The sequence below is a fragment of the Anarrhichthys ocellatus genome, unplaced genomic scaffold, assembly GCF_004355925.1.
Source record: "Anarrhichthys ocellatus isolate YVR2014 unplaced genomic scaffold, GSC_Weel_1.0 scaffold7, whole genome shotgun sequence".
Taxonomy (NCBI): Eukaryota; Metazoa; Chordata; class Actinopteri; order Perciformes; family Anarhichadidae; genus Anarrhichthys; species Anarrhichthys ocellatus.
Window position 1 is genome coordinate 8,206,044 of NW_022280037.1, and position 24,079 is coordinate 8,230,122.

Consider the following 24,079-nt stretch of genomic DNA (forward strand, 5'->3'; position numbering starts at 1 on the left):
TTTTTTATACATTATACTCTCAAACACACCTTGCAATACATACAGTACAATTATAATTAAATAACCCCTATAGCCCTAATAATCCCATGCTTTCCCCTTTAACTCACAGCACGACACTGTTCTTTGCAAAGGTTATTCATGTAAATACGTCTTATTTTCAAGGAATATACTCATCATAAACACTTCTTATTTCTCTTTTCTCATTTTCCTTTTCAAACTGTTACACCATAAATACACTCACACTCACAAACTCACACACACACACTCATACGCACACACACACTCACGCGCACACACACACAGCAGCATTCCAGACACAGCACTTCAGGGTGGTTAAGATAGCAGAGGGCATACAGTACAGTAATACTAGTAGTATCAGTAATAAAAGTCACATGTTCATAAACAGGTTGGAAACACAGACGAACTGGAGCTCGCGTTGTTGTTCAAGTCACTGATCTTAATAAAGAAATAAAGTGAGAATAGCATGAGCAGACAAGGATATATAATATTGTATGGCTCCAATTAATGCTGCAGAGTGAGTACCACAGGCAACAACAATGATAAAACAATTCAAACACTGTGGAAACACGACCACCACAGCAGCCCGTCTCATTATAGTCTGTGTTTTTCCTATTCATTTCTCTGTGAGTCACATTAATGGCACAGCCAGTGAATGATGTACAGTGTTGGCATCACATCCGGAAATACAGTGGTCATTATTCACACCATTCACTTGCATGTATTTTACACGAGAGGTCTCACATTGCATTTAGTATGGCATCTATATACTGTACAGTGCAGTGGCCACTGAAAGATTCAATAATAACTCTTATAATGTGTGATATACAGTACAAAACAATACATGTTGGTTCAGTTTATGTGTACATGTATGTGAATATACAGTAGATATATGTAGTGTGTGTTAAATGTAGACATAGATAGGGAAAGGTTTAGACTCATACTATTCTGGTTGATATTGTTCTCCTTGTAGAGCCGAGTGAGGCTGTTAACCATGCACTGACTCTCTGTGTTAAGTTAAAGAGCCTCCAAAGCAAAACCTCTACTCTTTTGTTCTCAAGAATATCTATTTGATATTGTTCAGCAATATTTAAAGCCATTTCCTTTGGCTTTGTCTTCTTCTTGTGGCCACACGGTGGCACTGACGAGTGAGCGAGTGAACACTATGTAGGGCAGGGAGCTCATTGTCCCCTTTAGAAGCCTGAAGAACAATCAGCATCGAATCCTTTTTCTCAGTCATAAACAGATGTGACACAGCTGATGTGAGGGATAAACGACAGAGAGAGAACAACAGAGAGAAAGCAAGCAAGAATTTAGCATAATAACTCAATACCGACAGCAAACAGAGCGGGGACACGTGAAGAAAAAGAGAGAGACTCTTGAAATCGGACAAGTGAGAAAGAAAGAGATTTAACTGAGAAAGTGTGGCTTTCTTCTGTCTGGCAGTGCACTGGGGGTAGGGTGGGTGGGTGGGGTACTTGGGACAGACTGGACGGCGGAGTTGTGCTTATTATTCATGAGTTAAGTCCGGAAAGGGAAACGGTGAATAGTTTGTGCTTGAACATCTACATGCAGGACTAGAACTGGCAGGTTATGTATGTGAATAGGCCGTCCCGAAATACAGGTTGTTTTCTTTGTCATGCGCATTTCTAAATAGATCCCTCATCCCCCCCCCCCCCCCCTTATCCCAAGTGAGACCCAGGCCAGTAGAGTGTGCATTTGGCTGCTGTGTCCACCTCTATCTTGCTTTTCCCCGTTCGATCATCCACCACTCTTCTTTGAGGAATAGCTGGCTGGTGCGACTGCCTCCATTAAAAAAAAAAAACCAACCGATGCATGTGGCTCGAGGCATCTGATGCCACTGGATGAACCGAGGGCTCTGACTGATTTGTGGCAATCACCTGGCCCAGGAACTGGTTATGCTGGTCGCTGACATGGTGCTGCAACGTTTCTTCACCACCATGTTAATGTAGGCCCTCATGATTTTGGTGATCTCCCCGACCTAAAGAGAGAGACGAATGCGGTGGGTTAATAGGTGTCCCGATTAAGTGATAATTTGATGGCAAAATTAAAAGAGGTAATACAGCAAATTGGCATTGCATTTCCATGAAGTTAGTAGATTCACAAGAATATTTAAAAAAAAGAAAATCAAAGCAGCAGAAGCCGAGACCTTAAGGGCCTCAAAGGAGTGGATCAATCAGGCAAATATAAAAAATATAAAATAACAGGTGAATAATGAATAATGACTCACCAGTGGCGTCTCAAAGAACATCTCCCTCTCATCCACGATAACTTTGTAGGTACACGGCTGTGAAGTCCCAAAGAAGGTGATGTGTTCGTACTGGAAGGTCTCCAGTGGCTTCGGTTCACCTCGTTTGTACACGGACACGTTTTCAGCACTCACACTCAGCCACAGGTCATGAGGGAAACCACCTTCTTTACACTACAAAGGCAGAGGAAACATAGGAGAAGAAAAAAGAAGAGGTTACTTGTCAGGTATTTTGTTTTTTTTTGTTTTTTTTACAAATCTCTGTGATCATCATTTCCTCTATTGTCTTCTCACCTCCACATCAAACAGAGTAGATCCATATCCAGGCCACTCCTTGATAATGCTCATGTATTTCAGCATGGCCTGATGCTGAGGCATTCCCTGCAGCCGGGTCCACTTCTCCAGAACACTCGTCCGTGTGGCCGACGTCTCCTCCTTCACCCACATCTCCAGCATCTGCTCCTCCTCCACCTGCAACAACACGGGTCAGAACAAACTATCAAACTATCAATCAGATGGTCAGTCAGTCAGAAAGCAGTTTCTTAGGAGGTCCATCCGCCATTTAGCAAACCAGACGGATTTGACTGAGCTTATGGGAATTCAGCAGAATGCATAAATCCATCACGTCGTGTCACACTTTGCCACCAACTGGAAATGATGCGGATGGTGTAAAATTATGGATGTCCAATTCAGTAAGCTCTCCTGAGTGTTCTTTTACTATGAATTCTTTGAAAGTTGCTTGAGTTGTGTAATCCTTGTGTAGCTTTTTGTAGCAAATGGGCTAAAGCTTTACTTCCACCACTGACCTTCTGCTTCTTCAGGGACCCAGTCTTGAAGCTTCTCCTCAGGGTGCCGTCCAGGAAGCTCGGGGTCCTTCGTTTCTCTGTCCCTACCCCGACAACTCCCTGTAATCCTGCCGTTCCTTTCCCATCTCCTGCTCCTCCTCCAGCTCCTCCGGACCCACCTGCTGCCCCGACGCCCGGCTTGGTGGAGTGGATGATGCGATTGCGGAGACGTCCAATTGGATAAACATTTCCCAGGGTCCACCCGGCCCTCCCTGCCCCGTCGCAGTGGAGATACTGGAGCCGTAAAGCGGCCAGGTGCTGCAAAGTCTCCTCTGAGGCCGGGAAGTGACCGCTTATCAAAGACTCGTGAGCCTGAAAGTAATGAGCAATTAATAACTGGTTCCTTCTTTTCAAGACAGTGTTGTGCAGTTGTGTAAAGCTCACCTGCTCAAACATGAAAGCAAACTCCACTCCTTCTTTTGGCATGCTCTCTACATCCAAGAAGCAGTAGAGCTTGAAGTAGAGTTTCCATTCTCCTTCCTCCTCCTCTTCTTCGCTGCCTGCCAACCTGGAAAAATACGGACACAGGTCAAGTAACCATATTGATTAAAACAATCCACTAGCCCATTGGAAACACTCTAAATATAAAGACTGTATGACACCTGACAGCGATATACACACCTCTCAAACTTGGCCAGAACATCAGCCACAATCACTCTGCTCTCCAAAGCTCGGTCTGTGCAGGCGTTGTGTTGAAACAGAGAAAACAGGTTCTTGCTCTCCTCCATGGCCAAACCTCTGATCAGCTTCTCCACAACCTGCAACATGAAAACACTGACCAGTTTGTAACAGCACACTACAATTCAAGCACCAGCTCTTGTACTGCGTCTTAAAATCAGTGAGAGGAGGATGTGTCAGTTTGTGAGAGTGTATTTTTTTATGTGTACCTCTCCAGCTGTGGTGTGTGAATTGATGGAGATCTTGCAGGAGCCTCCTCCGTGGCAATAGACGGTGGTGCTCATCTCCTGTCTCACCAGCAGGGCGGCGATCTCCTCCTGAGAGGGAACAAACTCTCGAGTCTTGGTCTTCTTCAGGGATTCCCCGACGAAGCTGGTGTAACGCTCGATCTCCGTGCCAGGATAACGCTCTCGTACCCTGAGTGGGATCATATTTATTACACATATTTACTCCATGATGGATTTATCAACAAAAAAAAAAACACATTCCATAAAGCAGACACACACCTCTTGAGGTGAAAGCGGAGGTATCTGAGGATGACTCGACTGGGCAGGAAGGTGCAGCTCATGCAGGTGAGCAGATGCCAGTGTGCCCGATTGGCTGGGCTGTTAGGCTGAGGCACATGATTGGTCTGCTTGATCACCTGACAATATACCTGAAACACAGAAATGGGGAGAGTTGTGAGATTCAATCAATGTTTAATCAACATTTGATGGCAAACAAACATTCTGCCGAAACATCCTTATTATATTATTATATATATTATATTAAGGTTAAATTTGTATAAAGATTACACTACACACCACTGTGTTTCTCCATTAAATAATAAATCTGTACACTTTATTAAGTGCTATTTGCTGTTGAGATTAGAGAAGACAGTAAAAAGAGTACCTCATCCCTGAGAGGGCGCAGGTCCTGGCAGGTCTGCAGGATACCCTGAATGATGGGCACCGTGTCTGCCAGCGACTCCATCTCCTGCAGTGAGTTGAAAACTCGCACAGCCTCATCCTGCAGACTGGCATAGCCCTGCTGCCTTTGAACTGCACACAGACAAAGATAAAAAGGTCAACAAAGACAGAGAAGAAGAATATGTAGCTGTAGCTCATCGATATGACCAGAGATGACAGCAATAAAAAGGACATCAAATGATTAATGTGATGATTTAGCGGTTTAGAGTAATTCAAAAAAATGTATAGGACATATACTAGAACTGATATTCAGCAAATAATTAATGAAAGTCTGCAAATTGTTCTTTATCTTTGTGCTGGCAGGAGCAAAAGATATCTTTTCATTTGCACATACATTTAAATTGAAATGTTTGGTTCTGACCTGCAGAGGGCAGTATCATGTATGGGAGCTTTTAGTGCACACGGAATGGGAAAGGAAGAAGACAAGGAATAAACAAAAGAAGAAAAATTGCTCTTTTCGGGGGGGGGATTTTAGGTTGCTGAGTTTTACTTACGACTGGGGACCTCTCCGTAAGGGAGCGGCAGCAGAGGGGAGTGCAGAGGATGCTGAGTGTATCTGAGGATGGGATTCCTCCTGTACATCTGCTCCACGATGTCTGGGTTCACACTGTTCTCCTGAGAGGACAAGAAGAGGTCAAATTCAATTTAGGAGTCAGTGTGTGTTGCTTGCCTAATAGGTATGTGTGTTCTACCTTGATGTCTCTGATGAGCTGCAGAGTCGGGGTTTCTATGGGGGTCTTGCTGTCTATGACTCCCTGTACGGCAGCTGTCCACCTCATGGCCTCATTCAGCATCTTGGTGTAGAGGCGGTAGGAGTGCTTCCTCCCGTACACAATGATGTTCCAGTAACCTGTAAAATGAGGACTCAGTCAGCAATGTAAAACCGGAATTATCTCTTAAAATGTAGCCTCAAACCTCCTACGTCTAATCCCGGATTAAACCTGCCCTTTCTGTCTTTTCCCTTCCCTTCTCTTTCCCTACCTGTCTCCCTGTGCACCCGCTCATCGGGCTGAATGACGGAGCAGAGCGAGTTAAGGACCAGAGTTCCCATCTTTGAGGAGTTTCGCTCTGAGCTCTTGTAGTAATCCAGGGAGTTGTGGGTCAAAACAAACCAGCGCTTCTTCAGCTTCAGGGAGGTGCTCTTAGCATTCGTCTTCATCTCCTTTTGAAGCCAGCCTGAAAGGTGATGAGTCAGGAAGAGAGAGGGGAGGCAAAGTGGAGGAAAGATGTAAAGAATCTGTACAGGATCAGCAGAATTATGCAATTATTCAACGTCAGCATTTATCCCCAAGGCTATTTATATTGTGACGAAATCTCATATTGAGATATTCTAAACCAAAATCTGTCCCAACATGTGGTCCTAAATAATCCATATTTTGCTGACTTTATTTAAATGGTAAGTGTGCTATATTGTAAAGAGAGTTCCTGTCTCTTCCAACAAACAATTATAATAAGTCCACATTTTATTTTAAAAAGTTTTCACCCCTGACGAGGAACTCCTGGCCGTCTATCCTGGCGTCTCCTTTGGGTTTCTGCAGCAGACTGATCCAGTGATGCATCTCCTCCGGTGTGTCACTGTTGCAGTGGATCACTCGGTTGGCCGTGATGATGACAAAAGAGTTGGGCCTGCAAAGGTCAAATGATGGTTTTTAAATAAAAAGAAACACCTAAATATAAGTCAGGACACTTAAGGGTTGTATTTAAGTGATAGTGATTGCATATTGGGTCTTTTCATACTTTGAGATCGACCAAGGATCGGAAACAATTGTTAGAAAGAGCTTTTTTCTCACTCATTTGGAGGAAATAAAAATCAAAGCTTATCTTCTGATGTCAAATTCAATCAATTTGGAAAACATGAAAAAAGAATGAAATGGTCCTCGACATGCAAAGTGAATCAGCATTTCCTTTTCTTTTGATTGTTGATCCAACTTACCGATCGGGGTTGTCTGAAGCACAAACAGAGTCTATCAGCCCCACGTCAAGAGTTCCCTGAAGAACGATCGGAGGACGAGAACAATTTTAAACGTGAATTATTGGTGCACTATTGCTTCTACAGCGACATGTTAGAAATGATAAAGTGATGTAACTCAACACAAAGAGCTCTTAACTTTAGAGAGACCTTTTTTTTTAACCTTTGTGCCTCACTTTAAAAAAGTTACTCTGGTATCCCTAGTGGACAAAAATATAGCGTAAAGAAACTGCATTTTTTACTTTCAATGAGTTAAATCTTGTAACCAACTTCCGTCCTGATCATCACTACAAATCACCATTCATTTTCAGAACCGTAAACCTTTAAATGCCAGTTTTGTTACATAATGCAACTGTTGTTTTTTTATGAAGGATAAAACACAAAAATGGAACAATTTTCTGGATAATAAATGCTTGGGGAATTTTTTCCCCAGTCTGGGATATTATCAGCAATATTGATTTGCATCAAACACATAATACAGCAGCAAAGCCCCTGGTGGAAACCAGTAAAAACTACAATTTAGAGCCAGGGCTAGATGGCTATAATGGCTGAGGGGTTAAAAGAAAGTGCTTTAATAGGCACATTTAGTTTTTTTTATGGTATACATTTGGCATGGTTGGGATTTTATGTCCTGGTGAGATACAAGGGTTACAATCAGGCGACATTGTTACAGAGGAACAACTTAAACACATAACAGGTTACTGGCATGTTGTTTTTAGAGACTGACCACAGCGTTCTTTGGGTTGGCCTGTTCATGGGACATCTCCATCAGCTGCTCAGGAGTGCACACGCGCACTTTACTGAGCACATTAAACCACCCACTGCACAGAAAGAAAGACGAGTCATCACAAGTTTGAATACATGACTCTACTCAGCAGCCGAAGTAGCCGTTATCTACAAAGTCACTCAAGTCTCCACCACACCTTGCATCCTCTGGTGACTCAGCAAACACCTGATAGGTCCTCTCATCTGTCACAAGGTTCAGAGCGTTCTCCTTTTCATGATTATTCACTATCTCCCTGTAAAAACACAAAAAGGGCACATCTCAAACATGCAGATGTTGTATAGAAAGACAAACGGTGAATTAGGGGTTGTGTGTGTGTGTGTGTGTGTGTGTGTGTTTGGCACTGGAGCATCCTGGTAATCTTACTTGGCAGCTCGGATGTCGATGGTTCCCTTCAGCTTCTCCTCGCTGTCGTTCTCGTAGTACATCAGCTTGTTGTCCCTCAGTACAAACCAGCGCATCTTCCAGTTCCTGAGGTAGAACAGACACAATGAAAACAAAGGCCAAGACAATCCATTCTAGACATTACATAGGTTCATGTGACTCTGTAACTGATGCATGCACGTATTGGACTTCACTTCTATCTAGAATACAAAGTGAATTAGCTTCTTACATGTATAGAAGGGTGGAAGCAACTATACACAAAATCTATGTAAATCTTTATTTTGATGCACTTTAGGATTGTATAGTTAAAGTAATCACATTACTTAATGTTGAAAATAAAATATACATTCATAAAGATAAATTCCAGGACCTGGAAAAAACTAACTTTTATAGAGTTTTAGTGTTTTTTATCCTGAGTCTTGTTTAAATTTTATGCAAACAACCTTGTTTCTGTTATGTGCCATTTAGAGTTTAGTTTGTTTGTCTTTTATTTTTTCTGCATGTCCAGGTCCCACGTTGGATTAAATTTGTCTATTTTGTCTAGATACTCTTCATTTTCTGGTTCTATGAATATGTTTTAGAGTAGGTTGTTTACGATAGAATAAAACCAAACCAAGCATAAAACAACATCCTTTCTTCTAAAAAAATATTTCTCTTTTTTTCTTTTGACTTTTTTGAAGTAGATTAAGTAGAACCAGGACTTGAAAAGTAAAATCTCAGTAAAGTCAAAGTACATCAGCTTGACAGGGACATTGAAGTCTTCCAGCACTGCAGAGGATTCAAAGCATTGGGTTAGACAAACATGTGATCCCAACACCTCAACAGGACACGAGGACTTTTTCAACACAAGACAGATGGTCATTCACATCAAAATTGTACTGGACACCACTTCCAACAGAGATTGTGATTCAAAAAGCATGCAGGCTGCACTCAGTAACAACTACAACAACCTCCGTGAGAGAGTGGAGAGGCCTCCTCCCTTCTTGTAGAGCCAGCCGGACTTGAGAGACTCTTGTTTGGACCGGAACCACATGAAGGTTTCATCCTTCAGCACACACCAACGCCTCCTCCATGGGATCATCAGACCAGCTGAAGGAGCAGAGAATAAAATGACCGTCATTAAAATGCATTTTAAAACTCAAAAGGTGGAGATGCTTTTCACTTGAGAATGAGATTGTTTGAGTTAATAGTTTGGAAACACAGATGCCCACCCTTCATGTAGAGGTAGCCATGGAAATATGGTGGTCCATTTCCATTAAGTAGGGTCACTCTGCCATTAGTCACTTCTTCATCGGTGTCCATCATGCCATCGTGTTCATCGTCACTGTCTGCGTACTGCAACATCATACGATGACATCACTTGTTTATTTTAAATAACTACAAGTGAACAAGAAAAAGTGCATTGCATTATAAGATTTTCTATATACTGAGTACATTTTTTAATTTGCCACTGCATAGCTGCTCATACATATCTGCGTGCACGCGTGTGAGGATGCGTGTGAGTGTGTGTCCTCACAGAGTCGGAGCTGCCTCTGTAGGACTCGACGCTGGCGTTGGTGCAGGTTGACTTCCTCGGGTGCTCTTCGTCTGTCACGGTGGTGCTCCCGCGGTTGCTCCCAGATACGGAGCTGTCGTCTCCGGCGGTGACGGAGCCCTCCTCCTCCTCCTGGTCATAATCTGACTCGGTGTCGGCCGGCATGCTGTAGATGGGCTCCTCCCCGTCCCCCAGGCTTTCCACCATGCTCACCTTCCTCTCCGGGTCTGCTTTAGTTCCATTTTCCTTCTCCCCCTGTCCTGGGGGAGGTGGCGGAGGAGGAGGGACAAGGGAGCCATCTCCAGGTGAAGGGAGAGGAGGAGGGGGAGGATTTCCGTCCGTGGGCAGAGGAGGTGGTGCAGGGGGCACTGTGCCCTCTGCAAAAGCAGGCGGAGGAGGCGGGAGGTGAGCAAATATATCCTGATCGATAGGAGCATCCGTCTCAGCAGGAGGAGGGAAGTCAGGGAGAGGGATGCACTCCTCTTCAGCATGAAAGCCCTCGTCCACCTCTTCCTCTTTAGACGCACCCCTCGTGGCACTTGCAGCTTTTGGAGCTTTGGCCTCCGCAGCAGGCTTGGCTGCGGCTGCTCCCAGCGAAGTGTCCACGCCTCCGAAGTTGGAGAGGTCGATGAGCTCCGTGGCCTTGCGAGACGCCTCCTTCGTCATCCGTTTGAGCTCAGCATCTCGGCGGAGTTGAAGCTCCTGTTTGGAAGACTCACACAGCTGGGACACCTCGTCCTCTCTCTTCTTCTGCAAGCGCTCGATCTCTCGCTCCAACTGCAGGATGTCCTCCATCTGCCGGGCGTCACCCTAGATGGGAGGAGAGAAGAGAAAAGGGCAGATTAAGCACCAACATTTGCTTCAATTAGTAAATCAACGGGAAAAGGATAAGATGCTAAATCTAATGTTTTAGAGTTGAGGGAGAAAACGCACTGAAGAAGAAGCACTGTCCTCTGACGATTTAGCCTTCTCTGCTCCTTCCTTCGCTTCCTCCTGCTCCCCTTCGCCCGCCACCTTCTTCTTCTCCTCCTCGTCTTTCTCCTTCTCTTCTTCCTCCCTCTTCTGCTTCTCCTCTCTGAGTTTTCGAACTCGCGTACGCGCCACCTGACCTCGCCGGTGTTTCTGCAGCACCAGCGTGGCCTTACGTCGCTTCACGAACCGTCGGCGTTGGATGTGCTTCCTGAAGTGCTTCTGAAGGGTGACGACACTGGCGCGTACACACTTGAAGTGCTTCCTGTGGACAGAAAAGGGTAAAACATATTTAACAAGGTGAATAATAACTTGCACGCAACATTGTACAGGAATGCCAACAATTTGAGTTCCTATTAGGAGGGTCTTACTTGGCAGAGAAAGTGAGTAGGTGGGCTCGAATTATCATGGCAGCTTTGCGTCGGACTTCATCTCTGTCTTTCTCTAATCGCTGCTCAAGAGACTCTTTCATAAACACCTGCAGAACAATAGTGAAAGATTAACCATGTATTGTTACAAGTGGTGGTGGTTCAAAACTTCTGTCATAATAGCTTTGTGATGTCTGAAAAGGTGTTGCCAAAAACCACTAAATCCTACCTTGGTCTTGCCTAACTGCCAGTCTTTCTTGGTCTTGTCATATTTGAGGAGAAGGTCTGTGCTTCTCTTCTTATCATCTCCTCCTCCTGCTGCTGCTGATGATGATTTCTCTTTCAGAATGATTTTATACCTGGCAGGCAGAAAATTAAGAGGACACATCGTGAGAGACAAGCGAGATCTCAGCAAAAAAATGGGTACAAATCCAGACACTTTTACCCAACACACACAAGTGAGATAAAAGATGAGATAAAGGTAGATTTAGAGATGCTTACCGAGAGACGAAATCTTTGAAAGTTCTGCGGACGGGGAACCCAGCCCGACGGATCTTCACAGTCTCCAACATCCCAGAATACCTCAGCTGGTTCAGGACAACTTCTGGGTTAAACACACTTGGATTCTACAAGAAAAAACGATACAGATTGTTTAACTTGGAAATTCATTAGGTATCAGCATTAATGTGAATTTGAGAACCGAGACTGAGACTGACCTTCTCCATGTTGGGCTTAATGCAGCGAATGAAGAAAGGGTTGGCTACACTCAGAGAGGCCATGAGAGCATGGAGGGAGTCCTGAGAAGGCAGAGATGGGAACATATTAAAAAAGTGCATTTCTTTCCCATGGCAGTGAACAAAATGACCATAGTAACTCCTTCAATGATCATTACATGTAACAAGTTCTTATGTCTCAGTAGGGCTAAAACTTAACTAATTAAACTATTAGTTGAGTGACTGACAAATAATTATTTGTTATATATCAAAGAGAAATGCAAAAATTCACTGTTTCCAGTTTAAATGCACGGATTTGCTGATTTCTCTGTTTTATATCACTACAAAGGGAATTTCACAAGTTTTGACACTTTGAAGTCGAAGTACTTCATTTTATCTCTCTCACTATTCTTTAGTTACTTTGTTATGAGTTGATCGTATCGTCTCAAACTGCTTGCATCGCTCACCCTGAACTGGGAGCTCACGGTGGGTTTGCGTCTGGCCGTTCCCATCTTTTCCTCATTGTTCCTGCTGCCAACCTTCTCAAACAAGTCGTAGATGAAGTCCAGTCTGAGAGACAACCGAAACATGACGGATTACACACAGACATTATATCAGTGGAAATACTAATGATGATCAAAAAATCGAATCAAATCAAAATATTATTGCTTGCAGGTGAAAATGTTGACATTTTGAATTATAGGTTTTCATCGAACGTCATTGTTATAGAACAAATTTGCATCAAAGATTCATATCAGCTCAAAAAACTCAAAGCATATTTTTCTTTGAATGACATGAACTTATTACTTAAAACAATCTCAGGACTTATAAGAGTTCAAACAAGCTATTCATTGAATATATCTGAATGCCCTGCCTGCTGTCCTTGAGCATGTTTAGGATGTCGTCTCTGAAGGTGTCTCTGTTCTTCTCCAGGATCCCTTTCACGTCATACAGGACCTGCCAAAGACAGACAAGTTCATCGTAGCTCTCACGGACTTCACTATGATTACAAATACAGTATGTCGATATGAAGTGGATCAGTTGTACATCACTCACCTCCCCGGCATAATGTTTAATTCCAAACTGATGATCAGCGAGTCTGGGCTTGACGTAGTAAGGGTTTGTCTGCAGAAAACAGGAAAACAGCACAACAAAATCAAATATAGTGTGACGTTTAATACCAGCAGCAGCTCAACGATACTTTTTTTTTAAACTAAAGACCCACAGAGTGTCTGCTGTGCAACTTCTCCAGCAGAGTGAAGTCTGTTCCTTTGGGAAATCGACTTTCTTCATTCACAAGTGCCAACAGTCCCAGTTTCTAAGAGAGAGAGGGTAAAAAACATCCACTTAATGCATCAGCACCACTTTCTCAGACATTAGTCCAATATGATTAGATCAGTTTCCAAAGTCTGAGGCGTCAAGCACAGCCTTTATTCTAACCGACTTCCACCAAACTCTGATTGAGGGAACGCTGTTAAGTTGGTGCTACAAAGATTTTGAAACATTTGATGGCATTATTACGGCTCTCAACACTGTTCACGTTACGAGTGATGACGTATCAATTTCCTACCTTCTCTATAAGGTCGAGACACTCTGCATTGTCCATCCAGTCTATTGCGTCCCACTGGACACCTTCCCTGTGGAGAGTTAACCCAAAACAGTTAGTGTACACATAGAAAACTAGTGTACAGTATTTCATTGAACAAAGAAAAAATATAAAGGAAAAAAAGATTGCATGGTTATGGATGTACCAGCTAACTAATTCTAGTTTTTTACATTTAAACTCTTCTTGTAATGTCATTTGTAACTCTGTTTAGAAACAGATAAAGTTCATTATTAAAATCATTATTATTATTATTATTTTTGTTATGATTGTTGTTACAACCACCTTGAGATTGTCCTTAATTTACTATTCATAGGAGCAGACATAATGATTTGCATATTTGGACAATGGTTATAGTTTTAATTATTAATTCTGTTCATGTGGTGACATACATTTATATTTGTATTGTATCTAGATTGATGTTCGGACCTAATGTTTGTATTTGATCCCTTAAAGTTGTGTGTTTTTATTTTTCATGTTGTTATATTGAAGTTAATAACTAATTAAATCCCTGACAAACCAACTAACTGGTGATATGTAAGTATTTGCCTATGCAGGTTTGTAGATAGTTATACTGTATATGTAGAAGTTCACCTGTTGTACTCTAGCTGCTCCAGGGAGAAGATATGCTTGTTGAAGTACTCCTGCAGTTTCTCGTTGGCATAGTTGATGTTAAACTGCTCAAACCGATTCACCTGGAAGCAAAGACACATATCTCATATACAAACATCTGCATGTGTGGATGAGAACGAGTGATACTTAGAGAACAGCTTCTCGCTTAATACTTCAAAGTTCTGACCTCAAAGTTCTCAAAGCCAAAGATGTCAAGGATGCCGATGGATTTAAAGTTTTCCTTCCCTTTGATCTTCTGATTGATCTTGAGGATGATCCAGGAGAAACACTGGGAATATAATGCCATGGCTACAGAGTCCCGGGAATCCACGGCCTGTAGGGATGAAAGAGCATGAGTGTGGCGGGAAGAGCCAGAGATCAATCACGAGGGGGAGAATAACTGTTTGCATATATGTGTATGCTGACCTGCTCTATAGTGAGTGGCGAGCAGATCTCCTCTCCTCTGAGGATTATGGAGCGCTGAGTCAGGACTTCAGACAGCTGGAAGGCATCCAGGCCTAGCAGCTCACTGGCATTAGTGACCACTGAAAGACGGACAAAGACACGTGTCACCACTGCAACACATCTTTCCAAGTTTTCCCTTTCCTAACTCAAGCCGTGCACTGACCTTGCTTGGTGGTGATCTGGGCTCCTCCTGCAGTCATGAACTCGACGTTTCCCAGCTGTAAGACTCCTGACAGCAGCTTAAACATGTCTCTGATCTCCTCCTCTGTGAACTCCAGCACCTTCAGCGCCTCCTACACGCAGGAAAAAGAGATTAGGTGCTACCAACAGAAGAGGTGCTTTTAACACTTTTTATCTCAGTGACTGCGAAGATGAAAAAATGAATATAGCATGGTCGCAGATTCTGTATAAATGCACTGACTTAGAGAGGTTTGATGAATGGTGGTTCTAATTTCAGCTGTACAGACATTGCTACACTCAAGACATAAATAATTTTGACATCAAGATGCAATGCACGGACTTCCTGTTTGTGTTACAAGATAAAACTCCAAAGAAGACACTTTAACGTCTAAGACGGGGTTCAGACTTCGGACATTCTAGGGACATCATGTCTATCAGTTGTATTTTATGTTGTGCCATTTGCAAGCTGCAAACATCCCCTTAGTGTTTGGAATTAGGTATCTATATATCTTCAGATCACGATTACATTTTTTGTCCTTTAGTGTATTTAATTTAACTGGTTTCTGTTTCATGACCTGCTGACAGTTTAATCAAAGGAAAAATAACCTGGCATGCGTAAAAATGTTGTAATGTTGGAAGGTCATTGTCTAACTGGTTAACTAACGTGCTTAGACAGCTATTGTCTAGTGTGGCTAGTAAGTCAGCTCGGATTACAAAGATAACTTATAGTTATATGGATAGTTTTTAGTTTGATCATTTCTGCCTCCAGAGCAGCTTTTGTCCCAGGGAAAATGTTTGTAAAACTTAAATCTACTTGACAAAGAAAGGACTATGTCCCACTGACCATAACACTGTTATACAGTTCTTTGTCATTCAGGCTCTTGTCCTTCAGACATCCTGATTGGCTGAGGTAGTGGAAAGATTCGGGAGGGTCCTCCAGGAAGTAGAGGCCTGATGGAGAAAATACAATAAAATGTCAGCAGGGTGATATTGGGAGAGATGCACATTGAGATACCTAACTGCACGTCTTACACTACATAGATGTAGTCTGGAGAAGTTGCTGTGAACTTACACAAACATGCTTTAACTGATTAAAACAGGATCTGCTGCTAAAGATCTTTTTGTATCGCCAGTTTGTATGGTGAATACTGTTTCACATCGAAGACACTGTTGATATTTGAACATCCGTATTCTTTTCCTTACTTTTATGGTCTTTGTTAGCTCCTGCCAGCAGAGCGTAGAAGATGTGGTAGTTTCGTTCTCCAGGGTTTTGTCGCACCACTCGGTTCTACGGCAAAAATCAATGCAGCAAAGCTACTATCAACATTTCATTATGATTCACAATGCAACACTGACAAATCACTCCCAATGAGTTTAAACTTGATATGAGCCGGCTGCAGACGTGGTTACCTTTTCCAGTAAATCTGAAAGGTAAAGAGTCAAGGAAGCAACAATAAAACTGAGTTCTTCGCAAACATACTCCTTTAGCACATCTTGTTATTCAACAATAATAGAACAGAAATGCTGGTATATTTGATACAAATATACATATTTCGTACATAAATATGAGGATACAGTCAATCACGCAGCCTCCCTGGATGTTGCCGCCCTCAGAGAAGTGAAGTTGGATGAATTTCCCAAAGCGACTGGAGTTGTTGTTGTAAATAGTCTTAGCATTACCAAATGCTTCCATGATCGGACTGCACAGAGAGTAAAAACCTGCAGTTAGTGCCTTTTGTTTAGTGTGCATTTAACCGTGCACGCAGTATAGAATATAGTTCACCCACCATGTGCTGCAGAGGCCATTCATTACATGTTTCTCCAAAAGCAACATTATTCTACTCACTTTCACTTGTCTATACATCTTTTGAATTACTTTAGACTTGATGGGGGCTTCAATACTTTGAAACAGCTCTGACAGTAATTGTAAAGTAAGAGGAAAGTGTCTCTTCTTCATTTTGCACATCTGTACCTGCTCTGTACAATGGCCTGCTCCACTCGTGTACTTTTCTCCGATGGAGGAGTCCCGGCTGACTTCTGGCTCATCACCGACAGGAACTGAAGCAACAGTTTGGTGCTCTCCGTTTTTCCTGCCCCTGATTCACCACTGGAGTATACACACACACACACACACACACACACACACACACACACACACACACACATGCACACACACACACACACACACACACACACACAATTTAATTAAATACATTGTGACCTTCTCTGACATTCCCATATCTCAACTGGTCTGGTTGTTTAATTGATATAAAGGTTTGATAGCTTCAGTAATACTGCATTAACTCCTAGTCTATCTCAATCAGGATATCAAGATCGACAAAGTCTGAGTGTAATTGAAAGCATGATGAGATGTGTGACCCTACTACCAGATTAGCCAAGCAGGCCAGGAGTCGTTAACCAACTTTACCCAGTGGCATTTTTTTGTTATTAGGATCAGTAGAGCGATGCCAGTTACTGATTCTCACCACCAAGGCAGATTCAATCTCTATTGCATCTTCAAGCCTTTTCCTCATCTAAATTTATAAGACTTGTTATTTAAGATTGTCTCAGCTCAGCTCAGCCTCTCTCCCCAAACATCCACTGAAATCAATGTCTGAAACTTGGAAATGCAAGTCTACTTCCTTTAGTCTTTACCTTCATTTTCATTTTCATTTTCTACCTGTCTCTGCTCCAACTCCAATAAATCCACTAATCAACACATTATTATCTTGTTTGTTTAAAACATACAAAATCTGAAGTGTAAAATGTAGCTTTATGCTAAGCTATTTATGCATCAAGCAAATAAGGCAGACATCCAAAGACATACAAAAATGCATGCACAACTCTGGGTAAGTAGGACAGGAATTGTTTGATTTTCTAAAAACGGAACTGCCCTCTGGCCTAATGCATGTTTGGACAGGCTGCAGTCCCCTGTGACACAGGATTTAATAAATGACTGGACTGATGGCTTGGGAGATAGACTGACAGATGGACAAAGTATGAATTAGAGGTAAACCAGACTGTTTAATCATCAAAATACCCGCCTCCATGCTTGAAAATGTACCTGATGAGGACACATTGACTGTCGTGGCGTTTCCAGATGCAGCGGTAGCATTCATTGGCCACAGCAAAAATGTGCGGAGGGAGCTCCCCTATATGGTGCTTGGAGTACAAGTCCACCCTCTCTGGGTCGTACAGACCTGAGATCTGCTTGTAGGGGTTGACGGCTGCCAGGATGCTGCCGATATTAGTCTGAAAAGAGTAAAGAAGCAACAATTTAGGTTCCGTCTCTGCGTCATTTTTGTTTATTTGTATCTTTCCTACACTTACAGTAACAGTACTAAGACATACGCAAACAACACGCTCTCAGAACACCCACAGTACAACTATGTGGAACTTTAAAGCAGCCTTGTGTTGATATTAATCTGGACTGGAGGATAAGAGAACACAGCAGGGTGGCGATCTGATAGTGGGAGTGACGAGTGACAAATCACCAGATTTGTATTAGAAAGCTGAGGTCAAATCAGTGATATGATAAGAGGAGGGAGGCTGGATTCCCATGTTGAGCTGTTTGTGCTGTAACAGTCACCTTGCTTTTTATCCCTCTGCACTAGAAACTAAAAAAAACTTGAAGTCAGCATGCCTTCCATCGTGTCATGTTACCCTGTCTGAGCATTTTGTGTACTACACTCATATAAAACTGTGCTGAAGGACACATATGCACATAAATGCATGAGCACACAGTGACACAGAAAGATGACCCACCCACACACAGTCAATTCTTATGATCAGCTTAAGGGAAATCCATGTGTGGACAATATTTCATCATCTAGATTAGGACACACTAGGGGAGGATGTTATTGGTCTGTTGTCTGGTAATCTTTCCGGTTTTCAGGCCTTCCAGATGTCTGACTTTCAACTCACCGTGAACGTGGTCAAAATTTACTCATTTAAATTTATCTCAGTCTCAATTTTGTGACCACAAAAATAAATGATCGTGTTTTCATGTCATCAATGGTCATGGGTGAGATAAACTCCCCAAGGCAAGGTGAGTAATGGAGTTTTATGGGCATGAGCTAATGCTTCTATTCATTACAGACACAAACAGAAGCAAATTATCACAGCAATTCATTTCTGTTGTAATGATTGAGTCGGTTGTTGGATCCGAGAAAGACAACAGAGCATTTATACTACACTGTATTAGATTTACAGTGTTAATGTACAAAACCAACAAGAATTATGCATGTGTTGGTTAATTTGTTAAGTGTGTTGCATTGAAAGTGTCATGATTTGTCATCACAGGTGTCGCCAATTCAACCAGGATTAAAATAAGAATTACAACTTTAAAGACGTGTAGTTTAGTTTGTTTGTTCTTTTAACTCTCACTTCATAAGCTTCCCTCTTTTCCTATTTCACTCAGAGTAGATGTGTCTGATAAGATGATTTGTGTTTCCCTACTAAACGCGTCATGCATGTAAAGATTACTGGAGTACACCAAGACACAAACTTCATGTACACAGTACACACACTTGGCCACATACATACACCCTCTCACTCATACTTACAAACACATGCGTCTGTCAGAATGCACTTACATAGATGTTATCCTTCTGGTAGCGCTGGTACAGGTTGTGCATGATGGCGGCCTCGTGCAGCTCAGCCAGTGCTGACATGTCTTCCACCCCATCGATGCTGGACTGGTGCATAGCGTACACCCGCTGCCTGGTGAGCTCCGCCTGCTGCAGGTACAACACCTGGAAGACAACAAGATGTACAGACTGTCACTTATCATCTCTAAATTTGTTGAATTACGCAAGTTATATTAGGTACCCACTTTTACTTTTACCTCATACACGCAAACTTTACAAAACGAGTGAAGAAGATCTACATGGATCTGGCAACGGCAGGCAACCAATATCCACAAGAGACCCCAATTTCCCAAAAGAATCAAGGCACACTAGCATTTGACCGTGCAGCAGTCGTCATATCTTTTTACATTGTTTAAATTGTCTCGTTAGATTAGTTCATTCTTGAGCTTGACTGATTGTAAAACCACTGAACCAGGTTGGTGACAGACACTCAGTTATGGCTGGTGTTCTGTGTGTCAAGACCACTTCCTGTCATTACTAATTTTTTTTGTAAAGATTTAAACAACTAAGATATAATGTGTTCATTAGTGAGGTGCTGGTAGGCGACTCCTCTGGTTGCAAAATAAGTTTGATTGTGAAGAAGTCTACGAGTCTCACTTGATTTATTACCTCACTAAACATTGTGAACATGAGTTTATGGTCTCAATCACTAGTTTCTAGTCTTCTTCAATACAGCATGATGTCCATTTAGTAAATTATGGTCCTGTTTAGATTAAAATAGCCGATAAAGGAGGGTATGCTTTAGGGTGTGGCTACCGTGTGATTGACAGGTCGCTACCGCTACCAGAGCTGTATAACGCGTCCCTACGTCACTCCTCCGCAGTCCAAATATGGTCACTGACGTTCACTGGTTGCAAAAACTAAGTTGACCACGGCCAAAATCCAAGATGGCGAGGGCCAAAATGCCAAACTTGAGCCTTCAAAACCAAAGTCCACAAAGCAACGGGTGACACCATGACGAGTACCTCCACTTCTATGGTCTATGGTATTAAAGTGAGTTTTCCCTTTAATGTCACATGCTGAAACTGAGTGACGTGCTGTGCTGTATTAAGATTGACTGCATTGCATTTAGTATTATGCTGCTGTTGCTTGGCATTGTGTGTGGTCAAGGTCAATTGAAGAAAAGAAAAATATGTCACAATACCTCTTCTGAGGTCAATGAAATAGTTGAGTTGCAGCGATAATGAATGTGTCTTGATCAGAGTGAGGAGGAACAAAGATCAAAAGAGAAAAAGATGATTCCATTTTCAGCTAATTGTGATGCAACATGACGAAAATGCACATGATGAGAATACAGAGCTTCGTGGCTCTTCTTCTCACCAGACCCCAATCTCATTTATGTCATCCATCGCCATGGCAACTGGAGAGCAGGGGACAAGACGGGTGGGGAACCCGTCTTTGGGAGGGGAAGAAGAAGAAGAAGAAGAAGAAGAAGAAGAAGAAGAGAGAGTAACAGATCTGACCTGGCAGGGCATGACAGGTGAATTGCAGCTCGGCGTGTATTCATGTCAGGCACACACACACACACACACACACACACACATACACATGCACACACATACACATGCACACACATACACACGGATAATCAAAGTAATTCTATTTCAGCATAAAGGTCGTTCATTCATTTCAGCAAAATCAACTTGTCTAAGAATAGAAACCACGGCCTTTACAGAACTGGGTTGTTAATGTCAGCTCAGTCTCACAGCCAGCCTCCACCCTGTTGTGTGTTTGTATGTGTGTGTGTGTGTGTGTGTGCGTGTGTGTTTATGTGTGTTGCTGTAACAGATGTGTTGGGAGTCGGTTGAGTGTGGCAGAGGGGCGTGCTGTAGGCGTTCAGACATCTTGTTCTTAAATAAATCTATTTCACTCCAGTAACTGTGTCTTCCACGGCACAGAGCTGTTGCGTGCAGACTGCTCTCTCAGGGCCGCAGCATCGTTTGCACGTAAAATGTTGTTTGCATCCAACACTTTTTTGCACTCCTAATCTTCTCTCTCTTTTAGAAGTATGTCTTGTTGCTGTTGATAAAAGTCCAACCCATAAAGTCACTAACCTTTCCCCACTCACTCAGCTGTGATGAAATGACCCAATTACCCCTCGTCCTCCATTACAGAGACCATAACTCATGTAGCTGTCTATCTTCACTATGACCCCGTCCACTTGTGTCTTCACCTTTTTAAAAGCGTGGTACTCAACAAAGGCACTGACATGTTGCTACTCAAGAACAATTACTTATATTCATGAGTGTTTCAGGCGGGGGATCAATATCAGTGGCCATTACTTGTAGCAAATGTGCTAAAACTAGGCTGCATCTTTTTCTTGATTTAGGTTTAATTTAAGCTATTATTTGTAATAATTCAATTTCACGCAAAGTTTATAATTCAAAATGTATTGTTAACTAAGTTTGCTCAAAAGTTGATGATTTGTCAATCGCGTTTCAGCTTGTTTCTGTTAACCCAGGTTTAATTCATATATTTTTCTGCTACTCTCAACCTTGTAGGCTGAGTTGATTTCACTTTTACGTCTGTGTATGTGTGTAAACGTGTGTTTGGACTTTTCAAAGTGTGTGATGCGCACGAGAGAAACGCTTGTCTGAGTGATGAGATGCATTTACATGCCTGTTAGTCATGCTTTCTGACAGCTGTACAGAGACGCTTTCATACTGACTGTATTACATCCAGACCAGGGTTCATTTCTGTATCTGTGAGAACAAAAGGACTCCCTCAAATTATATCTAAGTCTATTAGTTACATATAAGGCTTTTCTCATTATTTTCTCACCCTATTAAATCTCTCTCTGCCTCTCTCGCTCTCTGCATGCCTTTATGTCTCAGACATCTCTTCCCTGTCTCTCTCACCCTGCTTTCCCTTTGTACGTCACTCCTCTTTCATCCCTTCCCCCTCTTTGTCATTTCTCTCTCTGTTCTCTCAATCTCGTCCAGCCTCACATCATCCCACCCTTCATTCATTTACCCCTCTCTCTTCTGCCTGCCCCACGCTGCATCTTCCACATTTCAACCTCCCACGACTTCCTTTTTCTTCCTCCAGCTCTCCTCTTGAACTCTTCAATGCCAGTTCCTGAAACCTCCATCCTTATTTCTGATGGGCTCCTTCAGCTTGTTTTCGTTTTTCTCTCTGATCTGCCTATCTAATGCACATGGACGCGTGTGTGTAGACCCCTGCTGGTAATTGTAAGGCTTATGGAGAGCCATGTCAATCAGAAAGTCAGGCATGCCTTTGCGATCCAGGGTAAATTATGTGTTGAATGGAGGAAGGACACTAGGACATCTGAAATGGAGGCCTGGGTCTTGGTTGTCAAAATTCATCTCCACTTGTCTCATTTCTTCCCATTTAATGTAAAACTCATAATGCTCGGTGCCAAAGGACAATCAATATCAAGGTTATTTTCTCTCAGTTAAGAAAGCTCCTTCCAGAGTCACAAAAGACATCAAACAACGGTTTTCACAGGCTGAGTAGAACTCCTCATGACGAGTAAACTCAATTTGATGTGTAAAATCTGTTTAGTGCCTTTAAAGAAGGATCTACCTCCAGTGGTGAGCTCTTTGTAAAAAAAGAAAACCTGGACAATAAATCATAAGATTAAAGCAAATAAATGCATTGGCAGCAGTTCTGGGTTTTAGAATTGCTTCTAAGGCCAAAGCTGCTTTCAAATACAAAGGCCTTTAACGGCAGATAAAGCAGACGTGCTGCACGAAAATCATTTGGGACAACCCAGATGCAGATGATTCAGAGAGAGGAGGGATGCTACGAAGTGAGAAAGTATGTCAGTGACTGAAATGAAACGCAGCTGAAGTGGAAGAAGAAGAAAAAAGGTTTTCGCTAACGTCTCCATCTTCGTCTTGCAATGCCCTCTGGTGGGTTTTAACACACATTCTGTGCTTCTTGGTCTACATTAACACACATGCACAGACCAACTATACTGTATGTGAAGACACACATGCACACAATAAGTTTGACCACCCAGAGAGTCTAAAATGGGATACCTCATAGTCAATAATTCATTATTGTAGAGAGGAAAGACATGGAATTAGTGAGAGAAAAGCATTAAGAGAGACAGACTGAAAGGGAGAGAGAGAGAGAGAGAGAGAGACAGAATGAGAGTAATGCAGAAGTAGAGCATGGTAAACCAACTCTGATTTGTCTTCAGTGAAAAATTGTCCTCGTAAACTGCAGTTGTTGGGGACAATTTTCAGCTGTGGATCAATACACATTTGGTACACTAGCGAGTAGTTACAGCAGGAGACAGCATGTATAGGATTAACTTAAAATAAACAATGTTCATGGTCATCGTAACGGTGGTCTTGGGATGTATGTTATTGGTCCATACTGAAATAAACAATTGGATGAACTGGCATGACATTTTGGAAAGATTCATAGTCCCCAGAGAATGAATCCTACTGACTTTGATGATCCCTTGACTTTTCCTCTGGCGCCACCAAGAAATTAACATTTGTGGTTTAGAGTGAAATGTTTTCATCCTGATGAAGTGTAATAGATTTTGAGATCCCTTAACTTTTCATCTATCGCCATCTTCTGGTCAAATTTTCAAATCGGCTACTTTTGCGTGACTAAAGACATTATAATAATTCGTAATTAGTAAATGTAAGCATGCTAATGCTCTAAAATGGTGAATAGGGCAAACATACTGATAGAATTATTTTGAATTCTTTTTTTTCTCATTTTCGCAATAATATCGTTATCAGGTAATCTTTGGCCACAATCATCATTTTTTGAAAATCTGATATCTTGATAGCCCTAATTTCCCTGTCAACATTTTCTGTTGCTTCTCTCGTGCATGAAAATGAGTGCATTCTTAACCTGCTTTGCTCGTGTGACTATACTTTCGTCCACAGTGCATAGAGTTGCCTTCCTGTAAAGCCCTCTGATGTCTGAAACTGCTTTGCATGATTTAGGAGGAGAGCCAGGGGAGACAAGCCTCTTCATCTGACTTCACATATTAGCAGCAGCCAAAGTGAGGAGAAGAAGGGGCCAGAGAGATAAAGATAGAGCATGGAGAGAGAGAGAGAGAGAGAGAGAGAGAGAGAGAGAG

General features: G+C 42.3%; 1 protein-coding gene across 2 annotated transcripts in view; it reads right to left on the bottom strand.

Annotated features, from left to right (window-relative positions):
• Positions 1 to 24,079, bottom strand: part of myo10l1 (myosin X, like 1) — a 40,780-nt gene continuing 16,701 nt past the window's right edge. The window contains exons 3-43 of one of the 2 annotated variants that reach the window (XM_031847996.1): positions 18,955 to 19,113; positions 17,424 to 17,611; positions 16,332 to 16,466; positions 15,935 to 16,059; positions 15,770 to 15,783; positions 15,563 to 15,647; positions 15,204 to 15,310; positions 14,343 to 14,472; positions 14,141 to 14,259; positions 13,902 to 14,048; positions 13,697 to 13,797; positions 13,070 to 13,136; positions 12,725 to 12,817; positions 12,556 to 12,624; positions 12,374 to 12,456; positions 11,967 to 12,069; positions 11,503 to 11,583; positions 11,288 to 11,412; positions 11,016 to 11,145; positions 10,790 to 10,896; positions 10,383 to 10,683; positions 9,432 to 10,259; positions 9,127 to 9,250; positions 8,866 to 9,004; positions 7,898 to 8,002; positions 7,671 to 7,766; positions 7,475 to 7,568; positions 6,712 to 6,767; positions 6,262 to 6,404; positions 5,760 to 5,954; positions 5,471 to 5,628; positions 5,273 to 5,393; positions 4,702 to 4,850; positions 4,317 to 4,465; positions 4,020 to 4,227; positions 3,754 to 3,890; positions 3,517 to 3,640; positions 3,094 to 3,444; positions 2,582 to 2,758; positions 2,270 to 2,461; positions 1 to 2,020 (exon numbers count right to left, since the gene is read on the bottom strand). In XM_031847996.1, coding sequence (XP_031703856.1) covers positions 1,916 to 2,020; positions 2,270 to 2,461; positions 2,582 to 2,758; positions 3,094 to 3,444; positions 3,517 to 3,640; positions 3,754 to 3,890; positions 4,020 to 4,227; positions 4,317 to 4,465; positions 4,702 to 4,850; positions 5,273 to 5,393; positions 5,471 to 5,628; positions 5,760 to 5,954; positions 6,262 to 6,404; positions 6,712 to 6,767; positions 7,475 to 7,568; positions 7,671 to 7,766; positions 7,898 to 8,002; positions 8,866 to 9,004; positions 9,127 to 9,250; positions 9,432 to 10,259; positions 10,383 to 10,683; positions 10,790 to 10,896; positions 11,016 to 11,145; positions 11,288 to 11,412; positions 11,503 to 11,583; positions 11,967 to 12,069; positions 12,374 to 12,456; positions 12,556 to 12,624; positions 12,725 to 12,817; positions 13,070 to 13,136; positions 13,697 to 13,797; positions 13,902 to 14,048; positions 14,141 to 14,259; positions 14,343 to 14,472; positions 15,204 to 15,310; positions 15,563 to 15,647; positions 15,770 to 15,783; positions 15,935 to 16,059; positions 16,332 to 16,466; positions 17,424 to 17,611; positions 18,955 to 19,113 — 6,120 coding nt within the window. In that variant the 3' untranslated portion in view covers positions 1 to 1,915. Of the gene's footprint in view, positions 2,021 to 2,269; positions 2,462 to 2,581; positions 2,759 to 3,093; positions 3,445 to 3,516; positions 3,641 to 3,753; positions 3,891 to 4,019; positions 4,228 to 4,316; positions 4,466 to 4,701; positions 4,851 to 5,272; positions 5,394 to 5,470; positions 5,629 to 5,759; positions 5,955 to 6,261; positions 6,405 to 6,711; positions 6,768 to 7,474; positions 7,569 to 7,670; positions 7,767 to 7,897; positions 8,003 to 8,862; positions 9,005 to 9,126; positions 9,251 to 9,431; positions 10,260 to 10,382; positions 10,684 to 10,789; positions 10,897 to 11,015; positions 11,146 to 11,287; positions 11,413 to 11,502; positions 11,584 to 11,966; positions 12,070 to 12,373; positions 12,457 to 12,555; positions 12,625 to 12,724; positions 12,818 to 13,069; positions 13,137 to 13,696; positions 13,798 to 13,901; positions 14,049 to 14,140; positions 14,260 to 14,342; positions 14,473 to 15,203; positions 15,311 to 15,562; positions 15,648 to 15,769; positions 15,784 to 15,934; positions 16,060 to 16,331; positions 16,467 to 17,423; positions 17,612 to 18,954; positions 19,114 to 24,079 lie in introns of both variants that reach the window. The other variant, XM_031847995.1, reaches the window with a different exon arrangement.